This window comes from Sander vitreus, chromosome 5 (genome assembly GCF_031162955.1).
Source record: "Sander vitreus isolate 19-12246 chromosome 5, sanVit1, whole genome shotgun sequence".
NCBI lineage: Eukaryota > Metazoa > Chordata > Actinopteri > Perciformes > Percidae > Sander > Sander vitreus.
The window spans coordinates 30,339,840-30,358,979 of NC_135859.1; the positions used below are offsets into that span (position 1 = coordinate 30,339,840).

A 19,140-nucleotide genomic window follows, 5' to 3' on the forward strand; every position below is an offset into this window, starting at 1 on the left:
CATGTAGCTCCATGTAGCTCTCTCAGTCTCGGCCCCTATCGCTAGCAGATGGGTCCCTCCTTGTTTAGTCAGCCAGACAATTTGAGCTGTAGCTTTAGAGACCGTGGGATTTCCCAAACTGAATAAATCCTGCTCGCACATATAAACACAAATCTGCTTTGCTAGCTCCATCGTGTTGTAAGTAAGACATCTGAAGAAAAAATAATTGTATTCATTAGCATGATTGCCATACTGTTTAGTTCAAAAACATCCAAAACACTGTACGAAAACATAACGGACCAGACGCAAGCTTTTATTTTGAAAAGTCTGGAAAGGACTGCACCAAGTCGGGAGGGCATGAGACGAGAGGTCTCCAGGCTGCAACCATACCCGACTCAAATATCCTTTTGGTCCTAGTATTTATATGGTATATATATATATATATATATATATATATATATATATAAACGACAGCCTTTTCAAGGCATTTGAGAAGGAAGGAGTGGTAGCATGCAAGCTCCCAAATTGACGTTCGTCTGAGAAATGGAGTTTTGGATAATGTTCAACTTCAGCAGCTTTACCTATATGCTAAAATATGCAATGACTGAGGAAGCCTAGTGACGAGTCCATAACAACCAGTGTGATTTGCTGAATGGTCTCAATGTTTTATTGTTTTATTTCATGTGAATACTAGTTTACTAGATGAGTAACTTAGTATTTGAAGTAATGCAGTAATGCAAGAAGTGTGCATTTAGTTTCCATGTTTATTGTGTAAATACCAATACCAATACAGAAGGCATCAATAAATTGTTGGGCAGAGTCATCCCTTTTTTCCATATCACTTTTGAGGGTCATCAAAAATGTATTGCTGGTGAAGGGAGGGTCAGGTCTATTTTGACTAAAGATCCCAAAGCTCCTCCGGTGCATGCCCCTGAAATAAATAACGAACAGTCCCTTAGGAGACTGATGTGTTACTGTATAATTGAGGATAAGTCAGATGCTTTTTTCACCTAGATCGATGCTCTCAAGTGGCTAAAACAATCAATGCAGCTTTAAAGTGAGTTGTAAATTTAGCTAAACAGCGACAATTGTAGCCAGCTATAATTACAAGACAATGCTAAATGCTAAAACAGAACCTAATAATGTCACATGTAGCGTATTGCTCCTTCCTCAGTGAGGTTTTCCTGGTTAAATAAAAAGATAATAAAATAAAGTGTTGGGAGTTTATTTTCCAACTGATTGCCAAGATGCTAAAAGTGTATCTGGACCAGTAACATAACCTAAATAACACATATTGTATAATAATTACACATAAAACGCTTTTAGGTTGAAGTTACCTTAACAACTTACTTAAAACGTGGTCTACGTCGCTCACACCTGACCCGAGGCTGCCAATCATGACGGTGACCGCGCACACACGAACGTGCACCGCCTATGAGAAAAGAGAGCGCGCGAGAGAGGGGGAGATAGAGGGAGGAGAGGATGCGACCAGTGTTGTAGATGGACCGTTTCTCTACACGGATGCTCGAATGTGCGAACACATAATCTTTTTAATTTTAAATCGTCTCCCAGGCTCGTTTGAAGACTGCAAACTAAATCAGGTAAGAACCGAGATCTCCTCTGAACTAAACAGCGACTCATCTATTACTCTCATCTCAGGAAAGGAACGACGAGGCATCTGAAGTTGCAGGTGCACACTCATTTTAGGAGATATTTGAATGAGTAATCTAAACCGAATTCGTTTTAACATGACCTTTACCAATATTCTTATAAAATTAAACGCCAGTAGGCCTAAATTGTACTGCTCTTTTATGTTGCAGTCAAAAAGTTGAAGCTTTAAAACAAAAGGAAAAATAAAAAAATAGATGGGATTTTAGAGGTTAATCTTTCTAAATAAGTTTATGAACGACGTCTGTGATTTTGATTGTCAGAATAGTGTCTGAGAACTGATCTGACATCCACTCACTGTATGCGAGCAGGAATGTCATGAATGAAGTCTATGTGTATGTGTGAGTGGGAGACAGTTCCACGCAACAAAAACATGATTGTTCTCGGACATTGTTATCCTAGATACACTCTTACTATGCAGGCAGAAACATGCTATAAAGATCACTTTAGGATGCAATTATATTGAAAAAGGTTGTTATTCTTATTTTGATTATTTTTCATAAGCTTCCTGAGTAGCATATCCCACACTGCTAGTGTCTGAGCAGATAGGAAGTGACTGTTGATGTAATGCAATACTTCCTGCCTCCTGAATAATAAATGGCAAGACACTCATTGACCATTATATACTGATTTGCTCTCCTCTCTCTTTCTGTCTTTGTCCGGTTTTCTCTCCTCACAGCATCCGCTCTTTTGTTTGAAACCTCACTCCCAGCTTCCTCAAACAGACAATTTTGTGCTAAAATCACAGTACTGTTGGAAAAGCTCACTTCTCATTGATAAATTTCAGCAAATATTGACGTTAAAAAAAAAATCCCTTTCCTCTCTGCAGGTGACAAGATGGGGAATGGTTCGATGAAATCAAAGCGTTACAAACACACAGACGGCTCTGCTGCCGCCTCCGACAGCCGACCCCACAAAGATCAGGGGTTCAAAAACTTGCCCCTGGACTCCCTGAGGGCCCGGGTGGATGAGCTGGAGCGAGAGGGCAAGAGGAGGGATGAGGAGCTTTGTGCCAAAGAGCTACAGATCAAGACTCTCCAGGAGCAGCTGGCCAAACAGACGCGAGCTCTGGCCGAGCTGAGCGAGGAGCTGCAGAACAAGTGCATCCAGCTCAACAAGCTGCAGGACGTGATGAAGAACCAGAGCGGGGCCTCGGCAGGTCTGGCGTCACGGCCCCCTTCCATCAGAGTTGCCAGCAGGGGCAGCCCCAACCTCAGTGTTCGTATCAAGGAAACCCTCAACAGAAGGAAAGGGGCCAAAGCCGGGGTGTCGGCCGAACCCACATCCAGGACCTACGACTCCAGCAGCCTGCCAAAGTTCTCTTTCGAGAAGGCCCGGGTACCGAAGGATGCAAGGTGGGATGTTTGTGTTCAGGAAGGTTCAAAGCACAAAAAGCAGAAGGAAAATGATGCCAGACAGATGGCAGGTAAAGTAAAGGTTCATGATGCCCTCAGGGCCAGTCCATCTTGGCTGGAGTGTTTAAAATGGAAACAGCAGCAGCAGTGGGTGGTAGACAGAAGGTGGGCAAGAAGCAAAGATGAGTGTGGTGACGTGGAAGAAATGTTCAGTGTTCCAACTGCTGGTCAGTGACTTTAAGCCAGAACTGATGAAATGTTCTATTTTGATATGTATGTCCAGAATCTATTTCTTCATGAGGTTTCCATTTAAATAATTTACTGGCTCAAAAATGTGACATGCACTATATGGGCCAAAAGTATGTGGACAACCGCTTTCTCTATGGTTTGGCCCCTAGTTCCAATAAAGGGAAATGTCAATGGCACAGTAGCTTATACAGTAATATTGTAGACCTTATTGTGCCTCCAACTTTGTGACAACAGTTTATATTTGGCCCTTTCATGTTTCAACATAAGGATGCCCCCTGCACAAAGCCAGGACTATAAAGAAATGGTGTAATCTTTGGGTTTCCGTATACTTTTGGCCATGTAGTAAGAATGTTCCATGACATATTATAACCCTATTTACAATTAATGGCACAAATGCACATTATATTTTTTCTGTCATTTATCACAGTGATTATCTCTTTACCAGAGGGTATAAACAGGCATCAATCAACATTTATTTCCATAAAAATAGGAGCTCCACCCATCTCATAAAAAATAATTATCTTTTTCCCAGCTGTTATTTCATTGATTTGTACTAACCGTCTGTATTACATTATGTCCCACCCCGACAGGAAGTTTATCAAATTAAGGAAGTAAGTTGATCTCAAAATGCTGACTCATGGGGATGGTAAGGCCTCAAGCTTCAAAAAACGACATTTAGGATCATTTAGACAAAAGAAGCTCTATAATGTAGTAACTGAAAAAGCAAATATGTGAAACCATCAGAGCATTCTGCCTCTGAAGAACTAAGATGTTAAATATTAAAGGGATAGTTGGGATGTTTGAGGTACTTATCCGTAATCAGTGTGTTACCTACAGTAGATGGCAGTCAGCAGGCCCCCAGTTTGGAAAGGCAGACAGGAGTACTGACACGGAAGCTATGCAATGTACTGCTGTAGACGGGGGCAGCAACTAAATGTATTTTTGTCCACCTAAAAAATGTACATGTTTAAGTCAACACTATATTTAGAATATTTTCCCTGCGTTACCTTTGCTGTCAGGCAGCCCTTTCCAACAGGGAACTGAAGCTGTTGTATACATATATGCTCTCTTCAAAGCCACCAGACTCCTTTGTCATTTTACTTTGCAGAACACAGGAGTTGCTGGTCTACTGCTGCCTCGATTGGTTAGTTTCAACGTTTGTTACAACGCCAAGAAAGGCTCTTCATGAAAGAGGTCCAACATAATCATGGGTCAAGGAGTAGCAGAAAAATAACGTTCAATTTATTTAAAAACATTATAAATGGCCGCCAAACAAATCAACAACAAACAAAGGCTACTACCTGAAGGCTGATGGGCGGGAAGAACGAATGGGTCGTAGGATCTGGGCTTTCCTCTTTAAAACTAAACCAACATTAAAAAACTAAACCTAACAGAAATCAGACCACGAAAGGACTACCGGAACCATCAGAAAAAAACTAAGACAAAGGCAAACAAAGGCAAAATCTAAATCACGGCAGTCACAGTCACACACTGCTGCTGCTGCTGAGGCCAGAAGGTGTAGAGAGAGAGAGAGAGAGAGAGATGCCTACCATAGTGGCTACCCTACAGGCCAGTAAGCGTATCATCAGTGTTGTTGCTTTTTACAAATCTGTTGGATATATGTTAATGTATATTTTCAGACATTTTAATTTTGGGGGGAAAAAACTTTTAAAAAAAATTATTGAATAATAATTTGGCAGCCCACCTGCAGTGACTCTGAGGACCCCCCAGGGGTCGCGAACCCCCTGTTGAAGATCACTGCTCTAAGTTTTCTGCCCATTTTGTTTTATTTTTTACACACACGCACTTGTAACAAATTAAGCTCAGCATCAGGCAATGTTACAGAGCTAGAAGGCTAATGTCGTCTGAACATCTCAAAGTAAAGACAACTGGACTTTCTGTTTGGTGTTGAAGATGTTTGAAGAGGTTTCAATCCAAGAACCTTCTTCACTCTGATAACCCCTCTTTGACTGTTTTTTACAAGTCAAGTCAATTTGATGTGAACGGCTGAAAATCACAAACTTGCCTGCACCCTCTCATTTTTACATTCTCAACCTGAAAACAAAACTAAGGATAGAAAATGTGTGTCCACATAGCTTTAGGTGAGACCAAATTTAGTTCAGATGCAGCTGTTGCTGACAAGGTTTGGAAATCTTGAACAAAATCTACTTAATGGTTCAGCAATAGCCAATAGTGGGTGGTGATGGTGCAGTGGATATGACATATGCCTTTGGTGTGGGAGACCTGGATTTGATTCCCACTGCGATACATCAACCAATGTGTCCCTGAGCAAGACACTTAACCCCTAGTTGCTCCAGAGGCGTGCGACCTCTGACATATATAGCAGTTGTAAGTCACTTTGGATAAAAGCGTCAGCTAAATGACATGTAATGTAATGTAATACAATTCTGTGAAGAATCCAGGAAGGAGCACACAAACACAGCAACATCATGGCTTTTTTAATCTACCTTTAACACTCCAGTCAACACATGCTGCCCACGTCTCGTCTACCTCTCTCTGATCTAATTTGGCATCCAGCAGCTTTTGTTTTTTTGCAGCTCAAATGAGTGCAAACCCAATGAGTGCTGAGAGCTGAGCTCATTTGCCATTTTAACACAACCTGGCAAAGACAGAGTCTTCAGAGTTTTATTACTATTGCCGTGTTTCCACTGTATGGTTTGGCTCTGCTTTACTCGACTCACCTTTTTTGGGATCAGTACACTTACGGTAGCTTGGCTATTTAAAAATTGTCCCGTGGTGCACTAGTGATGGTTCTCTTTGACCAATCAGTGGTCTGCAATGTTTAACTCCATCTTTTAGGATCGGCTCAGCCCGCTTGGAACCTCGACCCAGGTATCAGGTAGCCTACTATCCACAACTTTTGCTAATGGAAAACCCCCCCAAAAAAGCAAGTCAAATAGAGCCGTACCATACAGTGGAAAAGTGGCATTACATGTACAGATCCATCCAATATCAAATCCAACAGAAAGATTTCAAATGTGTGACATCCTGTCACTCAAATTATTTCCTATGCACACACCTAGTTCAGTGAGACGAGAAACAACACAAAAGGTTATTTCATAAGAACAAGCCTTGTTAGATTTTCCAGCATGAAAGTCAAATTGGCTTTTGTCAGTGTTCTTCATATTGTACAACATGAATACGGCGCTCTGCAGTGAATAAATCTGAGCATGCAGAGTCTCCCTCTCTCAACCTGATCCTCATGTTTAAAACATGCTCTGCCACTAAGCCCAGCATGTATTATATAACCGGAAACTAATGCAAATGAGCAGTGGCATTTCTAGGATTTGAGGACATTAGGGGCTTAGCCCAGACCTCTGTAGGGGGTTCCGGGGGAATTTAAAAGTTTTATACACTCTGGCACCAGAATTTAGCAAACACGCTGCAAATACAGAAACGGTGCAAAAAGAAAACCACACAATCCCCGAAAATAAATGCAACAAAAAAACCGCTGCATCCATATTATGCAACGTAAGTTCTCCTGTCGGCCACCGTACTTTTCACATTCAAAGTACATGCCTTAATAATTGAAAAAAGGAAATGTGTACCTCAAAAACTGATGTTTACAGATTCATTATGAATTGTGATGTTAAAATATTAGTAGTTGTTAGTAATTAGTATTAGCATTGAATAGAAACACAGCTATCATTTAACATTAATTGACTAAAGTTAGAAAAACTGTTGAATGTATTCATGTCAACAGTGGTGGAATGTAGTACATTTACTAAAAACTTTACTTTACTACTACTTTGAGTTACTTTTGAAGTACTATCGCACATTCACACACATTTTGTTTTTTGTCGAGCTTCACAGGTGCACTCTCTCCCCTTCTATCTCTCTCGCACTCACACGACACGCGCGCATATATAAATATAAATATTTAGATAACAAGAACAATGAGAACAATCGGGCCTGTAGCCTCTGCCTAATGAGGCAGTCTGGTACCCTCACACAGACTGGCCCTTTGAAACAGAATACTCATCTTCAGTGAATGACAATGTAACACGTTGCAGAGTCTGGCAGAGTAATGACACAGCGAGGTGGGAGGAGAGGATGTGGGTTGGAAAATAAAGGACTGGATGTCATCTGCTCTGGTTTTATGAAGCCCAAAATGATAATTTATTACACACGATAAGGTGGATAAACAGACCACCCACCTCCTGCACTGCTCACCTCTCTGAGCAGCGAGCGGGTCTCATGATCTATAGTTTGCACTCAACCGTGGCTCTTAACCTTTTCGGTTTACAACTCCCCAAAGGAAGTGATGTCTTCTTCCCGCGGCCTCTTGCTCCAGCTGTTATGCATAACGGTGAACTTTGACAGCTCATGATGATTTTATGTTTTCACTGTTTTACTTGATTCATTGTCAGAAGGAGCCCAGAGGCCGCACATATTCTTCTTCTCACAGGAGACAAAATATTTATCACGCAGACTAAAAACCTAGTGTGAATGTGGATGTGGGCGTCCTGGTGGCTCAGTGGGCTCAGGAACGCACCACATAGCTGCAGTTAGAAGTGGGAGTTTGAAGTATCCTTTACTTAAAAAAAAAAAAAAGGAAACATAATACAGTCCTGCTTTTAAAGTTTAACCTCCATAAACATAAACAAGTTATATAAGAAAAACATACTCAGGTTTCAAAAGTACCAAGTTAAATAGTGAAAAGGACTGCTTTGCTGTAGGACATGAAGAAAGAAGGACACAGAGGATAGAAGAAAAGGAAAAAAGGAAATAAGGAAGGAAAGACAAGGAGGAGGGAAGGAAGAAGCAAAAGTGGTGAAAAATAAGAACGGAAGATTGAAAGGAAGTAAAGGAAGGGAAAGGGAAAGAAGGAAAAAAGACAAAGAAAGAAAGAACAGAATGGAAAAAAAGGAAAGAGAACAAATTGAAAAAAGGAAGGAAGAAAGATGTACACACCAACGAAAAGACAGAAAGGGAAAGTAAGAATGATGTGAGAACAGAAGGAAGGACAGAAAGTCAGACAGAAAATAATAATTATTTTCATTAGCGATTAATTTTTCTTCATTAATTAATTCAACATTTGGTCTATGAAAATAGTGAAAAATGACAATTTTCAAAAGGACAACTTGATGTAGTGATGATGATGGCAAATATCCAAGAGCTCAGGACAAAAGCTGAAACTGTAAAAAACAAAAACATTGTTGATTAAGAAAATTGTTCCTGATAAATTTCTGTAAATCAGCTTTTGAATAATCGACTGTTTTGGCTCTAGAAGGAAGAAAGGAATGAAAGAAAGTTGTTAATATCAGTCTTTAGTTTCTCTTATATTGAATGCCAAATCTTAGTCTGCAAAGTAACAAGTAACTTGATCTGTAGTAAAATGTAGTTGAGTAAAAATAAAAGCTCCAGTACCTTTAAACTGCACTTACACTACTTAAAGGTGCTTTAAGTAGGATTGTGAACTGTGTATGTGAACATCGACTTCTCACTTCTCATTCCATCCCCCCTTTCTGCTGAAGCCCAAAACGGTCTCCTAAGCCCCTCCCCCCACAAGGGAGAATGAATGTGTGTGCATGAGCAGTGATTGACACGCAGTTAGACACCCCCCGACGTGAACCACTGTCTTAGTTGAATATTTTTGCATGTAAACAAAAAAAAATAATCAATGTTGCGTTTTTGAAAATCGATACAGTGTATCTCCAGTATCGATTTTTTCTTACACCCCTAATGTAACATCTCCAGCCTCTCTTTCTTCATATGTTCTTGAATGTACTGTAGTGAGCGACGGAGAGCAAGCTTTACCCAGCATGCCGTTCGTGTAACAGTTAATAGGGGTCGCCTCTCAATACACTACACAGTGTGTACATAACAGACTACTAATAACTATTTTCCATAGATCTCAAGGGCTCACACTCGACACTGCACTTTCTTGGGTCCTCAGCAATTCACCCGCCAAGTGTGAAGTCGATCGGATAAACGGTTGTCTAAAAAAATCAAAGGACAGACAGACAGAGGCTGTGTCTCAAATCACGCACTTCTGTAGGCTATTTACACTTGCTATTTTGAGTACATAGAGCGTTAACACTGATGAAGTGTGGCCAACTGCAGTGCACTGAGAGGAAGGTGCACTCAAAGCGGTCAAACTGTTAAGTGTGGAACGCTGGACACTACTCGCCACCTTTACTACTTATTGAAACGGCGAAACACAAACTATACAAGTGTAATACATACATGTGATTTTTTTTTCAATAAGTATCACTATACTGCCGTCATTAAGTGAGAAAACAAGCTGGATGGACTACAATAGGTGGTGGTAATGCTCCGCCCTGCTGCAATTTACCTTTAAAAAGAAGTAGAAGCGATTTGAGACGACACTACCCTGTCAAAATGTACATGTGTAAAGTGTAAACTGTGTAGGCTACTACATGTAAGTGCACTCACGGAAGTATCCGAATTGAGACACACTAAGAGACTCCTATTTTAGTTAGCTAACACCCCCAGCAACATTCAAAAACGTATTTTCACAGTAGAGGTCACAATTCTAACTCTTCCTCTTTTGTTGTCTGTGACAGTGTAAAGAAGCTGCTGACAGACTCCCTGAACAAGAACCAGTACCTGAAGAGGCTCGAGATGCAGCAGCTTAAAGACATGGTGGAGTGTATGTATGAGCGCACCTACCAGCAGGGAGAGTACGTCATCAAGCAGGGAGAGCCTGGGAACCATCTGTTTGTGTTGGCAGGTAGGTCCAGTCCATCATCTTCTTTTTGATCTGGAAATAAATTAACTTGTCCTGTCCACTATGCTGATACACCTCACATTCACATGACAGAAAACACCCAATAACAAGCAGTAGCAACATGTGCAATGTTAAATGAGGAGGCCAACAGTTTCAACTTCACATCATGTACATAATCCTGGGAAATAATGAGTGCCCTAAGGCTCTGGGTATATTTTACAGTTTTACAGTCACTTAACTTTTAATGATATCTGGCCTTTTTTTTCACACAGTTCTCTTTACTTTTCACACAGTGATCACAAAGAAAATGTAGTTTTCAAACACATTTAACACAAGTGCAGAAACTGAGCGTAGGTTTCCCCCGAGAGCCTCCTCACAGTGAGAAGTATTTTGTTGCAGTTTTTTTCTTTTTAAACACCCAAATGTGATTTTTATTAACATCTTTTGGAGCATACATCTGCTGTTAATGCCATGAATGTATTCTCAAAATCAGGCCTTTTGTTCTGAACAATCCATCGAAGACAATAGAGGAAATTGTCAATCAACCTGAGAATTTATTTTTCATCTCTTTCTCCATGTGTATCCTTCCCAATCTGTGTATTATCTTACATTTGACTACATTTTAAGTGATCAATTATTGAGTTTAAATAGTGCTGACTGCAGGGTTAGAGGGTATGAAATTAACAGATAGAAAAAAAGAAGCTTTTTCAGGTGGTTTTATGACTATTTTGGTCTTTGCATCTTCTCAAACTTTGCTCTTACTTACTTGCTACTGCACAGCCTCTCTGACCACAAGCCAATCAAATCAAAGTGAAACAGCAGCTCCACTGCTCCTCACAGATTTATGGCATCTAAACTTTTGCAAACCTTTGTGCCAGTTTGAAAGGTTAAGTAGCCTAATGTTATTCTTTGAAAAATACAGATTATAATTATTTTGGCCAGTGAAAAGTATTCTTGGCAGGTGTATGAATTCCTTTGGTTTATCAGCTCTTAGTAGGAGAGCAAAAAAATGAAGTTTGGACACTAATGTATTCATTCAGGCACACTGTGTGAATGAAGTACATGGGACTTTTTTAACATGTTTTTTTACCTAGTTATTTACTTTATTAATCATTTACTTACTTGATTATTTACTTTGATAACATTATTTAAAGCCACATTGTGTAAGAATTTCTCCAATCTAGCGGTAAAATTGTATATGACAACCAACTGAATATTACTTTCTAGCCCCTCCCATTCTGAGGACGTTTTAACTCCTACGGTGGCCGTATTATTCAAAGAAGTACAACTTCGTCCGTGAGTGTTCCTTCCAGTATGATAATAGAGTTTTACGTTTTCGTTATTTTGGTACCATTTCATTGTTAACATCAGCTATCAGGTTCCCAAACGAATGCAAGCTAATGTTAGTAAAATATCAGCGTGATCCTCCATTTTCAACAGGCTTTCAAATCTGCCGGCAGCCGCGAGTAATCTCCCCCTTGCATTTGTCATGGTGCCACTGAGTGTAAAAGCGCGAAAGGTGGAGGTATGTCCCTCTTTGGCTAATGTATTTTAAAGATGGAGGCGCAACATGGCTGCCACCTTTCGAGTGACTCGCTCGTATGTATTCTGAATGATTCTGAATTGCAGATTCTACGCTCAGGAGAATACTTTGATTAGTTGGTGGAAGTAATTACACATGAATGAGCACATATTTGTGAAAGAACAAAGGGTTTTTTGCTAAGAATCAACTCAAAACATTACACAATGGAGCTTTAAAGGGACAGTTTTCCCCAAAATTAAAAAAAAATACATAGTTCACCGTACAGATGTCATGAATGGCAGCCTCCTCGCTCGGCAGAGCTGTAACGTTAGCTAGCTCAGGTGAGCTAGCAGCATCAGTTAGCTATAAACTAATCTCCCCAAGATAGCAATGCAGTACACTGCCTTCTGCACTACAGTTTGCAGGTGTAACTTGGTAGAAAGAAAATAGCTCCTACAAGAAACTACTCACACCCGGTCTGTGGATTATCTTGAGTAACAGGGTCATGATTTCTGGAAAGAGAAATTGCTGTTGAGTTATTCAAATGTATTTTTTTGGCGCTTTGAGTACCACAAGCCTAGTGCCATCTAGTTCCATTATATTGGAGAGAAGGCTCTAAAGCTCTACGGCCGATATCTCCAACACTGGGCAACTCACACCAAAACAATCTAGATTGATCTCAGTTAAGGATGAAAATATGTATTTTTGATTTTGGAATTAACTGTCCCTTCAATGTTTGGTTGGTTGTTCTTTAGTTGATATAGTGAACTTACATCTAACCTTTTCATCTACAGCAACTGGTACTGTATGTCCCAAACTTCGCTGGCAACTCTTTCAAAGTAACTAGGCAACTAAGTGTTGTATATGACTACATGGCCTCTAAACAATGACTGGTTATCTGCCAATGTGGTTGATGGTGAAATTAGCCATTCACAGACAAAATGTCCGTGTATCTGTTCTGCTGCGGTGTTACAGTGATTTCTCACCCTGGACAGGAAAACAGAAGGAGGACAATAAATATTGTAAAGAGGCTCTTAAAATTGTAAAAGGAAATGCAGGAAATGAAACATGCAGGTCTGTATGTACTTGTTCTCCTGAGTCTCTGTAACAGATACCATACACCTGCTTGTTTGCAGGTATTCTTTCAGGCTCTATCCACATCTGCCAGCTGGTAAAATAATGAAAGAAGAATTTTGTGATGTGAATTGAATGACATTTAAATGCCATTAGGTTCTGCTTGTAGCACGTGCCGGTCTCCTGTGTCCTACATGTGGGTTTAAAAACAATTGATTGTCCTTGTTTCATATTTACAGATGGGAAGCTGGATGTGTTTCAACATAACAAACTGCTCACATCGATAACGGTGTGGACCACATTTGGAGAATTAGCCATTCTGTACAACTGCACACGGACAGCATCAGTGCGAGGTAAAGATTTTGTACATATACAGGAAATATTTGTATGCATCAGGATGAAACGACTCTTCAGATGAGCAGTCATTCAGTGTGTCCATGATGGTTGATGATGGACAGACTTATGGCTGCAGGGAGCTAATCTGGTTGTGAAGTTGTGGCAGACGTGATCAAACATCATGTAACAAAGGTCTAATGTCCAATTAAGCCATTGAGGCGTTCTGGTCCTAGTTGCTGCACTAGCGGCTCCTTCTGTAGAGAAAACAGTGAGCAAAAAAAGAGAAAATAACAAATAATAAAAATGTAATGACAGAGAGGAACAAAATGCACATTTGTTGTTGTGTAGATGTTTATAGGTGTGTTGTATGTTTACATGTAGACGTTTCAAGTGAGTTGAAGGAACAACAGCTACCATGTGCAGAATTTTAACTGAGGGCAAAAGATGGTAGCTACCTTTTTGTTACCAGCCACGCTGATCATTGAAAATGTGTTTCCCAGCCTGACTCCTTAAAGCAACCAGACAATTTTCTGACCTTCATCTGAGTTGTAGTGACTTCTTAATAGATAGTGAGAGCAGAAGAATCAGAAGTAAATAAGCTTTTGCATCGGCTGTGTTAACAAAGGTTTACATGATATCTACAGCTTTGCATTCTGATTGGTTTTCACCTCCGTGGCATTTGGAAAGTGCATACCATGTACTATGTGAGTGCTCTTTGTCAGGGTTTGTATATTTAAACAAGTAATTGACATGTGGCCCTTGGGGGAGGGACACTGAGTTGACCTCAATATTCAGGGTGAACTGGAAAGACCGTGACAGTTTGACAAGTCTCTCTCAGTTGGTTTTACATGATAACAGAAGAAGTGGATGAAGGGGAACTCTTTCTTTGCTACTGGTTCATGTCAAACTCTCACAGCTTCTTCCTCCTTGTACCAACAGAAGCTTGTCTCAGACTTTCTGTAGATTTGATGGGACTCACCACCAAGATAGAGGACAGATTGCAGGGGTTTTCTCGCCTCCTTTGTCCATCTTACAAAATAAAACAATATGTTATTTCTTTGTGGTGATAGAATAATTTAATTAAACTAAAAAAAAAAAGGAGAAAGATTAGGGAGGGAAAATGTTACAATTTTGGTTGATACTCACCATTCCATCATGGTTATCAGTCTACACGTTTTCCTAAACACTCTGCCATTGAAAGCAGCTGTGGCTCCTTTAGTATTCACTAATCAGGGGCATAGGTTAACTAGTTTTTCGTTAAGAGGTCAGAACCTGGAACATGTCCCACTTTCTGATGGATGTGATGTTGATTTTACAGTGGTGAACAAAGTGAGGGTGTGGGCTTTGGACCGGGAGGTGTTTCAGAACATCATGAGGAGGACGGCTGAGACGCGACATGAACAGCACCGCAACTTCCTCCGAAGGTTAGCCCCAAGCTGTAGCCAATGAGCTAGTATCACCTGTTTTTCTATGATTTGATGTACAATATAGGATTTTAATAGACTCCTGCTAGCCAATTTTGTAACATGAATCTTTTAGAGAACATGGTAGAAATATGTAAAGCTAACATCTACATCTAACCACCTGATGGTTAGGGTACAAAATAATCTACATACACGACGTTCGTACTGGAAAATCCGCCTTATGTCCTTCTTTTCGGCTGGATGTCAGTTACCTTACACTTTCTTTGTGTTGGAATTCTAAACTATGGTCGATTTACGAGGACTATGGTGAACTGTTCCTCAGATCTCTGCAGGGTAAATCCAGACAGCTAGCTAGACTATCTGTCCAATCTGAGATTTCTGTTGCACGACTAAAACAATTTTTGAACGTACAAAATGTGTTTTGGTGATCCAAACACAGGTGGACAGAAATTTTGTACAATTTGGTACAAAATAGGATGATTTTTTTCCTTGGCAACTATAATTTCTTTCCCCAAATGATGTACTGACTTTAAGGCATTTTGTTATCAAATGGCTTGAAACACTGTGCAAATAGCTGCTGTAAATGGAAGGAAAAAAATCTCCATGGGTGAGCATGCCCCCGGACCCCCCTAGGTTTCGGCTTAGCCCCGAATGTCTACAACATCTTGCTCCGTCCCTGCATTTAAATTAATAAAATTTTTGTCCCATGGATAAACTAAGTTTTCTTACCATTGCAAAGTCAATTAAACATACAAAGCTGAAGTACGTTTGGACCACTAGGGGACAGAAAGAGTTGTTTTGGTTAATTTATTAGCAATCAGTTAGATATTTACACATTTAGCAGGCACAGAGCAACATGGGATTGTAGTTTCCAATATTTACTCTACACTTTAGTTCTTGTTTGGATGGTCTCCACCACCTCCTGAGAAGAATATATTAATCTTTAGGTGCTAGATGTTCAACTTCCTTCACTAGCATTCTGTTTTAATCCAGCCATCTGCTGTTCAGTGCTGGGCACGTGGCCTACTGCCGGCCTTCCTGCGCTGTGAGCTTGGAACAAAAACAAGTGTATGTCTACTATCATAGAAAACCTAACTTTACAAAGAGATTATATCACATATAGATTGTGTTATGTTATTTTCCTGGTGTATTACTTGATTACTGTCACACAAGAAAGTTCTACATGAAAGGTCCCTGGCATCACATGTAAAGTAATTTGTGTTATATAATGTATATGCAATTAATGTTCATCATCTGTGTTTTGTCTTTTCTGTCAGCGTTTCACTCTTGGCTAATCTGCCAGAAGACAAGCTAAGCAAAATAGTGGACTGCCTCGAGGTGGTAAGTTATTCTGTCAAACTACCTATATTTCTACTGGAGCGACTTTTCATTGTATTGCCTCAGTATTGCACAACCCTCTCTGGCAGCTCATGGGAGCCCCAGCGTTGCAGATAGCTGCTGTCAAAATATCATTACCATTTGGCCATATACCATTACTGCGTGTCAGCATATTCTTTCTACCTCCAGTCGGCAAGACCTCACAAATTACCTTGTTGATGAACAGAGCCGATATTATTCCTGTCATCAGCGGGTGCTGTATATTGTTACCATAATTATTTGACCAAGGCCCCAGAAAGTGTTTATTCAAATGGGGGACGAGTTTTTAATGATGTGCTAGTGACAGGCTTTTGGTGTGAGAACATACAAGTGAATGTGTGCGTAAGTGTGTATGTTAAAACATGCAGGAGAATGGCTCACCCCTGTTCTCCTGCATAAGCATTGTATTTCAACGGTGAAAGCGAAAACGGAGCGGAGCTTCGGTTCAAAAACAGCCTTTCTAAGCGTCTTTTCACAATGAAAACTTCAAGGACGTTCCCTGCAATCGTTGGTTGTCCCACTACTCTCCACTGCAGGAGAATTTCCTTATTCAGTCATTTCTGATGGAGCTGATTCTGTTGCCTCTCGGGTGGGGGGAGGCTGTAACCTAATAGTGGTGCAGATGTTCGTCGAGAATCCGCCAGATAATATTGAAGCTTCTTGTCAAACAGTGAGTGGGGGAATGGAATTTGGTGTTTTCTGGTGTGTGTGTTTTTGCCTGTATGTGTGTGTGTGTGTGTGTGTGTGTGTGTGTATGTGTGTGTGTGTGTGTGTATATGTGTGTGTGTGAAAGGGGGTACCTTGTTTTTTAGGATTCTCTGTCAGGTCTCCAGTCTGATCTGCTGATTGGAATTTGAACTGGACAGCTATAATGGAAAAAGAAGGAGCTCTGTTGAAAGCAGAAACATAAAATAGAAATGAAAAAAAAAAACATTCTCTTTAAGTCTGAGATAAGCCTCACTCATGATCCTGGCATGAAATAACTTGTAATGTCATCACACAAACTAACAAGCTTACCCAGCGAGCTGCAGCCAAGCAATAGTGGTCTAAACTTGGAAGCTCAGACAAGCTAAGAGCTAATTTAGGATGCGGAAAATAATATAGTAGCAATCTAAGCTTGCTGGTTTGTGACCAAAATCTTTAAAATTATTTTGAAAAGAATGTGTACACACATGTGGACCATGTTTTGACACTATATGGGCCTTTGTCCATTAATATCAGTCTGCGAATTGAAAGTAACAACTGTCACTGTCCCCTTCTTAAAACATTTATGTGTGCTTGTGTCATGACAGATATTTCAACAGCTCCTTGAAGGCAGCAAGATGCCTTCAAGGAGCTGCACAGGACAACCAGCCCACCTGGGGGCTGCTGAAGACCGTGGTGGTCTTAAAAATAGGCTCAGTCCTTCCTCTGGTTTTAGTCTTTCTGTCGCTGGAAGCAGAGAGAGAAGTACAGTTGAATATGTGCTGTGACTGGTCGATTGACAGTTGCCCCAAAAAATAGGACGACTGCAGTCAAACACAGCTGAGCGGCTTTCTCTAACACTACCATGAGCAAAACCAAATCAGAGCAAAGTTGATGGTAAAGATAAGACAGAAGGGGATGTATGTGAGTGTTGGGGGTCAGGGTACTTGAAACATTTTATGAAGAAATGTGCTTTTAAGCTTTTTTGTGAAAATGCTCTTTTTCTTTCCTGAAAAGGTAAATGTTTGGCTCAAGTTCAGGATTCAAGCCTGGCAGCCTGGTATAACAAACCTGAGAAACAATTTCAAATGGTGTCGCTCCCCTGTAGTTGCTGTATCATCCAGACAGTTTTATAAACAAAACCTTAGCATGTTGTCTCCGCTGTCACGGACGGGTGTTAAACTAGGCTCTCCTGAAGCGTAAACCTGACATAAACAAAGCTTGGACGCTCAAGGAAAATGCCACTTGTGTCAAGAGTTTTGACAGTAAACACCAGGGAATGTTTACGCGTGGTTGCTCTGATTTGTTTGTTCACTTTTCGCCAACTATATAGTCAAATGGATTACAGCCGTTGTCTCAGCTGCAGGAATTTGGCATCAGTCCCAGAGAACATTTCATCCTGGTCACCTTCATTCTTTTGCACTTCCCCTTCTTCATCTGAAAGCTTTAAAATGGAAGGCGATCTGGCAGCTTGCTGATTCAGCAGGCTGAGTTCAGTGTTGGGGATGGTGTGTTAGGTTTGGTATTACAGACAGCATGAAGTGGAGGAATCTGTGTCTGAATAAGAGAACACACTGTGCGTCAGTGTTCAATTCAAGAATATTTCAAAGTGTCATTCAGTTTTATGATGCTCGTTAAACTGAACTAAACGTTAAAAACAAACTTTCTCAGTCGACTGTGATCTGCACCAACTGGAGTGTGTCGGAGTGTGCCTTCTTACCAAGTCTGTGAGCTTATACCATGGCCACAGAAACTACTTGTGTCTGATTGGCTGACAGATGTCAGTTATACTCAAGACTCTTCAAGGATAAAACACCATTCTGAGTCATTGCGAAGGGTATATAATTGTAGTAGCCATAGCAACAATACTAATGCTTCACTGCATTACCATTTAACTCTTACTGGTGAAAGTAACTACAATAAAAATGGATGATGATTTGAACACAACTTTTCTTTTTGCCTGTGATATAAGGATAATAATACACTCCTGAAAGGTGACCTGATATATAAAATATGAGACTTGGTTACAACTTTGCAATGCAGTGGTCTTCACTTCTTGTTCATTATTTCACGACGCAACATGATATATCAGGATATCTCATTTTATACAATGGCCACTGGGACTTCTTCAGTCGTACTGGCTGGCATTCATTTCTTGTAACCGGACACCTCTGACTGGTTGTTCTCATTCACTGTCCATACTATTAAATACATACATAACCAACGTAATTGTTAGCCAGGACGTGCATGGCCTCTAAGGAGGAAGTCAGGCGACGTAGTACAAAAGAGCACCAATGCCTCTGCCTAGAGAGAAGGTCGAGGTGGCTGGATGGGTCAAACAAATACAGGACTCTCACCCAGAAGGCCGCTGTTCATGTACCGCGTGAAAGCAAAATTCAACATTGACTTATTTGAACTTACTTTTGTACGTACGTTAACTTACGCCACGTAAACTTAGCACAAAAAGTAAGGAAATTAGTATGTGGGTTGCACCCATGAAAAATTAGCCAAATCTTCTCTGCCAATGCTTAACAGCTTATTTTGCCATTGACTCGTTTGGTGTTTGGTGGATTGGATGATTGAAGTTTGAAGAAACAAGACATATTGGCAATTGAACAATTTATTAATTTCACAAACAGGAGCCTCAGTAGCGTGTGTATGTTTCTCAGCAGAGGCGTTTCCATGCGTTCATGGACATCGGAAAAAACGTTTTTCCGAGTGAGAACGTCATCATTCACGTCCCTTCATGTAGGAATC

At 40.4% G+C, this 19,140-nt stretch overlaps 1 protein-coding gene across 1 annotated transcript in view; it reads left to right on the plus strand.

Annotated features, from left to right (window-relative positions):
- Positions 1–2,484: 2,484 nt before the first annotated feature.
- Positions 2,485–19,140, plus strand: part of prkg2 (protein kinase cGMP-dependent 2) — a 31,617-nt gene continuing 14,961 nt past the window's right edge. The window contains exons 1-5 of the mRNA XM_078249816.1: positions 2,485–3,002; positions 9,803–9,969; positions 12,802–12,915; positions 14,217–14,322; positions 15,600–15,663. Of these exons, the coding sequence (XP_078105942.1) occupies positions 2,485–3,002; positions 9,803–9,969; positions 12,802–12,915; positions 14,217–14,322; positions 15,600–15,663 (969 nt within the window). The remainder of the gene's footprint in view (positions 3,003–9,802; positions 9,970–12,801; positions 12,916–14,216; positions 14,323–15,599; positions 15,664–19,140) is intronic.